At 33.5% G+C, this 11,124-nt stretch overlaps 1 protein-coding gene across 4 annotated transcripts in view; it reads left to right on the top strand.

The window, feature by feature from the left end:
• Positions 1–11,124, top strand: part of ATF2 (activating transcription factor 2) — a 92,472-nt gene that overhangs the window by 37,657 nt on the left and 43,691 nt on the right. For 2 of the 4 annotated variants that reach the window (XR_003122200.1, XM_025405363.1), the window contains exon 5: positions 8,542–8,638. The exons of the other annotated variants lie outside the window; for them this stretch is intronic. Coding sequence is in view for 1 of the 2 variants with exons in the window: in XM_025405363.1 (XP_025261148.1) it covers positions 8,542–8,638 (97 nt within the window). In the remaining variant the exon portion in view is untranslated. The remainder of the gene's footprint in view (positions 1–8,541; positions 8,639–11,124) is intronic. 4 annotated transcript variants of the gene reach the window in all.

The raw sequence follows: 11,124 nt of genomic DNA, 5'->3' as shown, positions 1-11,124 counted from the left end.
TTTTTTTTTTTTTTTTTTTTTTTTTTTTTTGAGACGGAGTCTCACTCTGCCGCCCAGGTTGGAGTGCAATGGCCGGATCTCGGCTCACTGCAAGCTCCGCCTCCCGGGTTTACGCCATTCTCCTGCCTCAGCCTCCCGAGTAGCTGGGACTACAGGCGCCCGCCACCGCACCCGGCTAGTTTTTTGTATTTTTTAGTAGAGACGGGGTTTCACCGTGTTAGCCAGGATGGTTTCGATCTCCTGACCTCGTGATCCGCCCGTCTCGGCCTCCCAAAGTGCTGGGATTACAGGCTTGAGCCACCGCGCCCGGCCACAGAAAGTAATATTTTTTTAACAACCCACTAAATTATTAATCTATTCCTATTATACTTATCTTAAAATAACTATAGACACTAAGGAAGAATTAAAAAATAAATGTAATGTGTAGCAAAGTTACAAAGTACTTAAATATACAGACCATAAATTGTAAGTAAGCATTATTTCTTCTCATTTGTTTTCTTAGTTGATATTTTAAATTGAAATATAATGACCTACAATAAACTGTATATACTTTAAAATGTACCATTTGATAAATTTTAACGCATATATACTCATAAAACCATCAGCACAATCAGGATAGTGAACATATACATCACCCCAAAAGTTTCCTCATGCCTATTTATAAATCCTCTTATCCCACCTACCTTTATCAATTACTGGTCTACCTTCTGGTACTGTAGATTTGTTTGCATTTTCCAGAATTTTATATGAATGGAATCATACAGTACATTTTTTCACTCCACATAATTTAATATTTCTCCATGTTATGTTACCAGTAGTTAATTCCTTTTCATTGAGATATAATATTTCATTATCTCACAATTTATCTGTTCATCTACTGATGGATATTGGGTTTTTTATTTATTAATAAAGCTGATGTGAATACTTGTGTACAAGTCTTTTTATGGACACATGCTTTCATTTCTCTTGGAAGAATACATGGGAGTATAATGATGGGATTATCTGATAGATATATGTTTGACTTTTTAGGAAATTGCCAGGCTGCTTTTTTCATGTGTTTTTCATGTGCTTTTCGTGTGCTTTTTTCATGTGTTTTTCATGTGCTTTTTTCATGTGTTTTCATGTGTTTTTGTTGACCATTTCTATCCCTTACATTTTGTGAAGTATCTTTTTAAATCTTTTGCTAATTTTAAAAAATTGGGTTGTCTTTTTATTATTGAGTTGCGGGAGTTCTTTATATATCCTGGATACCAGTCCTGTGTCAGAGGTTGCTTTTTCTGTGGTTTGCATCTTAATTTTCATAATAATATCTTTTGATGAACAGATGTTTCTAATTTTAATGAATCCTAATGTGTTAATATTTTTCCTCTTATGATTGTTGCTTTCTGTGACTTGTCTGATAAATTTTTGCTTACCTTTAGGTTATGAAGGTATTCTCCTTTGTTTTCCTCTAAAAGCTTTCTGTTTCATTTAGATTTCTCTTTAATCTTGAATTAATTTTTGTGTATGGTGTGAGATAGGGGTTGAAGCTAACTTTTTTTTTTTGAGATGGAATTTCGCTTTTGTTGCCCAGGCTGGAGTGCAGTGGCACGATCTCAGCTCACCACAACCTCCGCCTCCTGGGTTCAAGCGATTCTTCTGCCTCAGCCTCCCAAGTAGCTTGGTTTACAGGCATGTGCCACCACGCCTGGCTAATTTTGTATTTTTAGTAGAGATGGAGTTTCTTCATGTTGGTCAGGCTGGTCTCGAACTCCTGATCTTGGGTGATGCCCCTGTCTCGGCCTCCCAAAGTGCTAGGATTACAGGCGTGAGCCACCATGCCCAGCCAGTTGAAGCTAACTTTTTAAAAACATGAGTTTAGATATCCCAGCATAATTTCCTGAAAAGATTTTTCTTTCCTCATTAAACTGCTTTGACTCCTTTAATGAAAATCAAATGATTGTGTAAGTATGGGTCTTTCTGGGATTTATATTCTGTTCCATTCATCATTCTGTCAACTTTTATGCCAGTACCACACCATTTTGATTACTCTAGCTTTACAGTTAGTGTTCCAGTCAGTTAGGGTAAATTCTCTAATTTAGTCTTCCTTTTTCAAGATTGTTTTGGTTAGTCTCTTAAGTTTTAGTCATTCTGGTGAAGGTGTTGTGGTATCTCATTGTAATTTTGATTTACATGATATTTAATGATGTATAGCCAGGTAAACATAGGAGTTAATCAAGATTAATGCTATTTTAGATAGGTTAACCAGGGAATGTGCCTCTGCTAAGGTGACATTTGAACAAAGACCCGAAGAAAATGCAGGAGCACACAGCTTGTATGTTTCTAGACTAAAGGAGCAGCAAATGTAAAGGCCCTAGGGAAAGAATGTGTATGGTGTGTTTAAGAACAAAAACACAACTACTGTGGCTGGAGCATATAATGATCAACAGAGAGAAGGTTAAGAGATGAGGTCAAAGGAGATAGAAAAAAAGACATATCCTATGATAAGGTGTTTGGGTTTTATTCACTGAGCAGTGAAAAGCCACTGCTGAGTGGTCACAGGGAGACAAGAGGCTGACAGCAGTCCAGGTGAGAGATGATGGTGGTTTGGATTAGGTGGTAACAGTGGACACAGAGAGAAATAGACTAATTTGACATTTATTTTGGAGATATATTTGATTTTTTTTTTTTTCTGTAAAGTTAAGAGAGATAAAAACTACAATTCTCTTTGCACCTAGAATTCTGCATATGATTTTAGGTTTCACCGACGAAATTTACTCTTTGTGGTAAATCAGATTTACTTAAATTTTTTTTTTTTTTTTTTTCCTCGAGACAGGATCTCACTCTGTTACCTGGGCTGGAGTGCGGTAGCATGATCATAATACACTGAAGCCTCAAACTCTCGGGCTCAGGTGATCCTCCCACCTCAGCCTCCACAGTAGCCGGGACCACAGGTGCTCGCCACCACACCTGATTAATTTTTTGCTTGGTTTTTTTTGTTGTTGTTTTTTTGTTGTTGTTGTTTTTATACAGGGTCTCCCAGTGTTGTCCAGGCTGTTCTCAAACTCCTGGGCTCAAGCCACCTGCCCACCTTGGCCTCCCAGTATGCTGGGATTATAGGTGTGAGCCACTGTGCCTGACCCACTTTACTTTTTGGATTTGGTACCAAGTTAAATGGAATGAGAGATGGTATTACTCAAATCATCCGTTTTGCTGGCTTGGAGTGAACAGACAACTTGATTCTGTAATCCCTGAATTACAGCTAATGCAGTGTGTTTCTAGGGCCAGCCTTTGGATGAAGACTAGTTTTGACATGTTCTAGGTATCATTCTTGGAGACCCAAAAAAAGGCCTTTCCTGATTCTCTTCTGCTTAAAAAAGAATGGTTTTTGTGATTGACTTCTTACTAATACACATGCCATTTTAAATAAAAGCATTACAGTTAAACAGAAGAAAAACTGATTGCTGAACATTAGAATTTGTGTGTGTATGTGTATCAAAAGAAATTGTTGTTAAAAGACCTCTCTAACATTAACTATGTGTGTGAAAAACAGTAAGAAGTTAGGTAATTATTTTTTTAGGTTTCCTACTATTAAAGGAGTTAACATTTCATACTTTCTGCCTCCACTTTCCCATCTCCTAATGTCTGATAATTACTATTTTTTCCATTGTCGAGGTTTGTAATTCATTTTGTCTTATCCATAATTCCCATATTTGCTTAGTTTTACTTCTATATCAAAATAGTATAGATAGAAGGGTGAGAGCTAAGCTTTAGGGCACCTCCAGTGTTTAAAAGTCAGGAAAAGGAAAAGAATGTAGCACAGAAGATTAAGAAGCAGCAACCAGTGAGGAAAATTGAATCCTGAAAGTTAGAAAAAATATTTCAAAGTAAGAGAAACAATGTAGTCATATCTTAAGTAGGATAAGATGAGAATTCAGTATTTACTATTGAATTTAGAGACTGTGATAAAAGTAGCTTTCAATGAAGGGGCAGTAACAATAGTGTAATTGGAGTAGGTCAAAGAGAGAATGGGAAGAACCAGAAATGGAGACATTATAGGACAGCTCTTTCTTGGAGGTATAGCTAAAGGGAAAGTGAGAATATATAGCTTCAATGTAGGATTGAAGATGGTGGATCTTCTTTGTTTTGCATTTTAGGGTGGGAATATCACAGCATATTTGGCAATGCAGAAAATGGGACCATTGCAGGAGTGGGGTCCTTAAGTAGCTAGGAGAGGATGGGATCGATATACTTTTAAAACAAAATTGGGACCATACTGCACAGTTTTGTATTCTGTTAGTATTTGGATGACATTACACATATCATGAGCATTTTGTCTATTAACTGAAAGCATGGCTTTAAGTCACTGTTGCTAGAGCAGGTCCCATGATTTACTGATTCCACTATTATGAACTTTTAATTTTGGTATTATAAGCAACATTGTATGAATATCCTTCTACATAACCCTTTGTATATGTCTCCACTTAGTTTCTTAAAATACATTTTGGAACTAGTGTTACTGGATTTAAATGTATACACACATTTCTAAGTTTCTTCATATATTTTGCCAAATTGTTTTCTAAAAGCTAAATCAATTTTTTATTCTCACTAATTGAATTCTCGCTAATAGTGATTCTTTTAAACATTGGCCATTTGATCCTGAGTATTATATTGGGGGGGGCTGTGTTTGTACCCTAAGATACTTAAAATAATCTCTTTGTAAGTATTACTGATCAAAATATAACCTGCCTACTCATCCATTCATTAAATCTTGCTGAGAACAGAAATGGTGTGGTCTCTCTTTAGATTGAAATAGTATTTCCTAGAAACTACTTAATAAGAATTGGTTTTAGAAGCATCATTTTGATGGTGACTGCCTTTTCACAAGATTGCCTTTTCACACTATCTTTTTAAGTTTCTTGTTATTTTTTGTCACCAGTAGGCAATGACATTATTCTGAATTTGAGTTTCAGCTTTAACACAATGGTCCTAGTTAAATTTAAGGTTTCAAATAGATTTTTACACATTAAAATCTATTTTGGTGATAATACAGTATCAGAGAGAGACCTCTAGAAATCATTACAAAGAGTTTTTAACTGTAGACTCTTGCTATTAAATCTTTTTGTATGCCTGAGTTACTCTTAGGTATTCCACATGCCTGTTCATTTCACTTGTTTTAAAGTGATGCTCCATGGAATTTAGTAAAAGAGACAGTGAGGTAATTTAGTGAAAGATTCATTTGTCTTTGTTAGTCTTCCATATAATTGGTAGTATCTTTGCTTTTGGTGTCCCTGTCATTGAAAAGTGTTTCTTTGGTAGAATGTTTACACATTATAAGCTGTTTTATAAAGGAGATAAAGATTCATTTTATATTTAGTCTAAAGCGTCAATGGAGATGTATGCGTGAGAGTGTGTGTGTGTGCATGAGAGAGACAGTGAATATGTCAGTGTAACTTCCTGCTGTTGTTGAATAGTCCTTAAACTAGTGAAAAAAGTAGTGAAACAAGCTATTGGCCCAATGGCTTGAAAACTTATTTGTGTCTATCTAATATATTTAAAAGGAATAATAATATATCATGGATATGAGTGTATGTATTAACTATAGAATGTCTGATTTTTTAGGAAGTTAATTCTGATGAGAGTGGTCAAGCCTTAGTAACACAGATTTCCCAGATATCAAAACTTAAATTATTGTAGAAGCAACTGATTTACCTTCTTCCCATCTGACAGGTTACCCTTTCTTTTTAACCTTTTAAGAGAGATTGCTATCTGCTAGGGACCTATCAAAGAAAAAAAAATTTTTTTTCACTTTTTACATTGTTTATTGAGCTATATACTCAAGGTCTTAGTCTTGTTTAACAAAATACTTGTGTTTTTGTGTATATCTACAGCGTTTTGCATGGGGGTTGTGCTTTGAAATGCCTGGAGGAATACAATTTATGAATTCAGTATGTTGGTGTTGCTAGTAATATGTATATTTTTACAAAGCTTATTTTTAGAATAAACTTTAATTTGACTGGGAAGGCAATTCATATAGATTCTGTAAAAAAAAAAAAATTTAGCTTGTAGCTACCTTATAAATAAATAAATAATGCATTTCTTTCATATTAAACTTCTGGTGAGTGCCTTTTCACAAGATTGCTTTTTCACACTGTCTTTTTAAGTTTCTTGTTAAAAATAATAAATTTTCTCAGATAACCAAGGTCAAATTCATCTGTATCAAGTGCCAGTGTATTTTATCCTTTGCAGTGTTTTTGTATTTTGACAAATACCTTTGCGGTGTTGCTGTCACTGTATATAATTAATACTGTTATAGGATCAGTAATCCCTTTGTAAATTGCAGTTAGACAAATTTGATCTGTGGATCTTATATGAGAGTTTATAAATACATATTGGTTGCATTCTCCCTTTTAATATTCATATGATCCTAAATATTTGTTAGGTTCCTTCTGGCCACTTCCTTTCACTTAGGATTGAACTTAGAATTTCATATGTTTTGTACGAACACAGTGTTATTTATTCTACAGTTCTTTGATTTGAATATTTGTGGTCAAACTAATCCAAGCAAAGAAAATTGGTAGAATAAAATTCCTTGGCAACAACATTCCAACTTCTTATCTATTAATTTGTTGACTTTGCAGTTTTAAAATCTGGGACCTGCAGCGAAATGCATTCATTCACAAATGTTTAATGATTGCCTTTAGTGGAAAAGCCACATTATGAGGTTCTTTGGAACATAAAGTAAATCTTACTTTCAGATGCTTTTAATGTAGGATGTAAGACACATACATATAAAACAGCAATACAAAGAAAAAGTGTAAAATATTAATGTCAATACACTCTGCAGATATGTTCATTCTCTGAGAACTGTGTTATTCAGCAGTCTGTCAAAAGTACCACTGTTTCTTATTTCCCCAAAATTGGGAGAGATTCTTATAATGATAAAGTAATAGGAAGATAGTACCTGGGTGGGGAAAAGTTCAATTGTGGTCCTAGTGCCTATGGTTGGTGCCCAGTAAATGTCTGAAGAGTGAATGAGTAAGTCAAGTAATGGAAGTGTTGCATCTGAACACTCTCCTTCAGTGGTAATACAGGCAGGTTCTGAAGAGAGGTTATAAAATAGTAGTTTTCCGTTGGTGTGTGAAGTAATCCAAAGACTAAGTGATAAAATGTAGCCAGATTAAACTGAAGTTGAATTCACCTTAATGAACAGTGGTTTACGGTCTTTTTTAACCCCCTCAGACTGATCTTTAAGATTCGCCTGTTTTATTGTAATGAATTCATTCTTTCAATTAGCATTTATTGAGCACTTACTGTATGTTAAGTTTGGGGGACCACAGTAGGAGCTCAGCCTACTTAAAAGGACAGACATATGAAAATATGATAGGTGCTATAACCAAGGCATTGTGCAACACATAACTGGGGCACATATGAGGTGGTTTTTACCTCTACAGGCAGAGGGATAGTAGGCTGGGCCAAAGATGTTAAAATGTTAAAAATGTTTCATTCTTTTACATTGTGTTTAAGGTAACCCTAAAGCTACTATTATTAGTTGCATGAAAGTATGTAGTGAATTGGGTAGAGGAAGGAGACCACAAGAAATGGAATTCATTTTGATGGTTTGGGCAAACCAAGTTCAAGTATATATATTTTAACATCCTCACTTCTAAGGTTATAAAGAATGAATTGAGATCTGTTAACTTAGCGTTTTAAAATTACTGCTTTGAAATAACAAAAAGCTCCCTATTTTCAGTTATAAATATTGCTTAATGAGCATCTTCAAAAAGGTTGATGTTCAGACATCAGAGATAAACAATGTATTTATTGTGTTATAATCATAAATGTTACCTTTGGCATGCAAAACTTATCCAAGTTAGAGGTAGGAAAATATATGATGGATAACTTTAAAAATAAAATGTTTTAAAAATAATTTTGCTCCATTTTTATGTAAGAACTCTCATGAAAAAATTATTTTGGGTACTTTAAAAATTCTTATTTTAAAATGAGCTGCTTTGTTATTGTACTGGTTGCTATTTCTTTGCTGGATTAAAACAAAGGCATTCTTTTTTATGTGGTAACATGAAAATCAGATTTATTTCTTAATTTTGTCCAGGCGTAATACTTTTATAAGAAAATTCTCTTTTAAAAAGTGGTAAGTAACCTTAAGTCTAGGTAAATATTAATACTACAGTACTTGAAAAGTCATTGTACCACGGAGTATAGTTTCTACTATCATAGGACAGATTAATGGTGGTCTATTTTTAGTATCCAAATGAAATTTATGTAAAGTTTCTTTGCCTCAGATTTTATTTTTAAATGCTCTCAAATGAGTTATGTGACCTAGCAGTGTGTCAGTATTGCTTATTCTTGAGTAATGGGTTTCTCTGTGATTGTTTGCAATCTAGTATGCTTATCTACTAACAACGGATTCTTTTATAGTTTAAAAACTGCTATTTCACTGTTAATGGTGGTTTTACATGTTGTGGAAATGAATTTCCTAATCATTTTACTTATTTGATCAAATTGAAAATCTTAACTATATTTTAAAACTTTTTGCCACAGCGTTTTACCAACGAGGATCATTTGGCTGTCCATAAACATAAACATGAGATGACACTGAAATTTGGTCCAGCACGTAATGACAGTGTCATTGTGGCTGGTTAGTATATGCTTTTATTAATAGCTTATATACATATTTCACCTGGAATGTGCACAATTTTTGTGTATTCTCTGTAAATAATATAGTCTGGTGATATTCCAATGACTTCATTATAGTAAATGTTGGCAACATGTATTTTACCCATTACATTTTCATGTTTCCTTCTGACCATTCATTTCACTTTTTCGTGTAGTTTTCAAATTTAGATTCCAATGTCGATTTTGTGGAAGTTCATTAGAATTCTGGGAACATTCATACCATCTACAAATTTTACATTTAACTAATAATTGAACTAACATGGTATTTAGTCAGCATTTCTTTTAGCTATCTTGTACAACTGACTTACAAGGCTGTGTGAAGATAGAAAATGACCAAGCTTCTCCTGTTGGAGAAAGAACAGTGAGCAGACTTGTTCATTAGAGTTGTTTATATTTCTTTTCAGACTAAACATTTGTATTAGTAAAATATTCTCAGTAAAGAGGCTCTAAATTCAGTCAATGCAGTTTTTGTGTGTTGATACTATGAAACGTACAGTATCACCTAAGCAGATGATTATTTTTCACAGTATGTGAAAAGAGAAACCCAGTTCATACATTGGTTGATTGTCATTCTATGCTGTATTAGCTGCTCTTTTTTGGTATTGAAATATATACACACACATCTATGTATATATACATACATGTCATGTATAATTTTGCTAATTTTTTGGTATATTTTATAAGTGTTGTGATAAAACTGTATACATTTCAGATCTTTTATGTCATCACAGATTTACATATAAATATTCAAATTAACTCGATTTTTCTTTTCTCTTGTAAAGCTTGTTATATATCATGTAAGTCTGGAATTATACCCAAATTATAATACTTTTAAATTATTCATCATTATAGAGCCCAAATTGTTCTATGCAATGTTTTGGATAGATAATAAAGCAAATATTTGGTGGTTTTCCCTCTACTTTCAGTATTGAAATTTTTGTAATGAAGAAATTAAAGGTAACAGAAAGTTAATTTATCAAAAACAATATATGTAGGAAAAATGTAGGGGAACTTCCAACATATCCTAAGTTCCATAAGTAAAAAACAGAGAAGAGTGAGATATGCTCTTTTTTTTTTTTTTTTTTTTTGGAGTATTTTACATTAGATACTAAGATCTAGAACAAAACGAACCAAACAAGCAAAATAGTAACAACCTGGAAAGTTCACTGTCCTAGGCATGAAGCTCTTTGTTTCTCTGAAACTTTCTGCCTTAGCACAATCTCTCTCTGTGTGTAACTTTTTAGCTCAAATATGTTTTGAAATTGGTTTCTAGAAATTACTTTCCTGTCTGATCACATTTAATGCAGTAGAAAAGTAGAGCACATTCAAACACAGTACTTGACCTTTTTTGTTTTCACTAACATATGTTGAGATGAATAGGTTAACATTACCATGTAAATAAAATGCATGATATGTGTGGTATAGTTTTGGTGATCGGTAGCCATATGCAATGTGCATGTTCAATGATTGTGCCTATGTTGACTTTTCTCAAGTCTGATAGTTCCAGTGATCATTGATAAAAGTGACTTATGCTTATGTATTTTATTTTTTTAAGATTTTTTTTCCCTCCCTTTAATGTAGTTTCAGAGCCTTCTAATGAACTTAGGTAGACAAACCCTTGGGTATGAACAGGAGTCAAATTTAGATTTGACCTACTAATTTAGTCATGATGGACTTAAGCTAATGTATGTACTTTACTTACTATAATGTGATTTTTGAGATCTTTTGGGAGGTGGGAATTAAAGGATAGGCTAGAAACTAGTAAAATTATGATATAATTGAGTCCTTCTAGTAATTCTGATATTACTAACAGCGCCTGAGACAGGCCTGCATTTTGTCTAGTTACGTATTACAAGTGGGTCATTTTAGTGTTAAATATATTTGTACATAGTAAAAATACTAGTACTCTAGGTATACATGTTGGGGGCAAAGATAAAATAGTAAGTAATGCCCTCTGTGGGGATATAATGGTTAACAAATATGTAAATTTTAATCTTACAAAAGAAATTATGAGTATTTTCTCTTAAACGAAGAGTCTTCCTTAGAAGAGTACTTTTATTTCACTTAGGCTAGATCCCTGCTATAGCCTGTAAAATTGGTGCTCTAAAATATATTAAATGTGAATAGAATTTGAATGTGCTACCAACTCTAATCAATATGAATAGACACCCTTGAAAATAATAACACTAAATAGGCAGAATTTATAAGTTTCTTTTCATTCAGTGTAAATCTTATCTGGCATTTTTTGTAGCCTATACATGAACACTGAGTACATATGTTAATGTACATGGTAGGAGTACATATTCGAGTAAAGTTGAAATGTTTCATGTTGTAAGAAAATAGAGTGAACTATTTCTTTACTCCCTAGGAATTAAGCTAGAACATTCTGGAGGCATGTGACTCACACATACCCCTTGTATCTAGCTTGTAAAATACATTTAATTAGAA

This window comes from Theropithecus gelada, chromosome 12 (assembly GCF_003255815.1).
Source record: "Theropithecus gelada isolate Dixy chromosome 12, Tgel_1.0, whole genome shotgun sequence".
In the NCBI taxonomy this organism is placed as follows: Eukaryota; Metazoa; Chordata; class Mammalia; order Primates; family Cercopithecidae; genus Theropithecus; species Theropithecus gelada.
The sequence above is the reverse complement of the archived record's forward strand: the minus strand, read 5'-3'. Positions and strand labels throughout refer to the sequence as shown.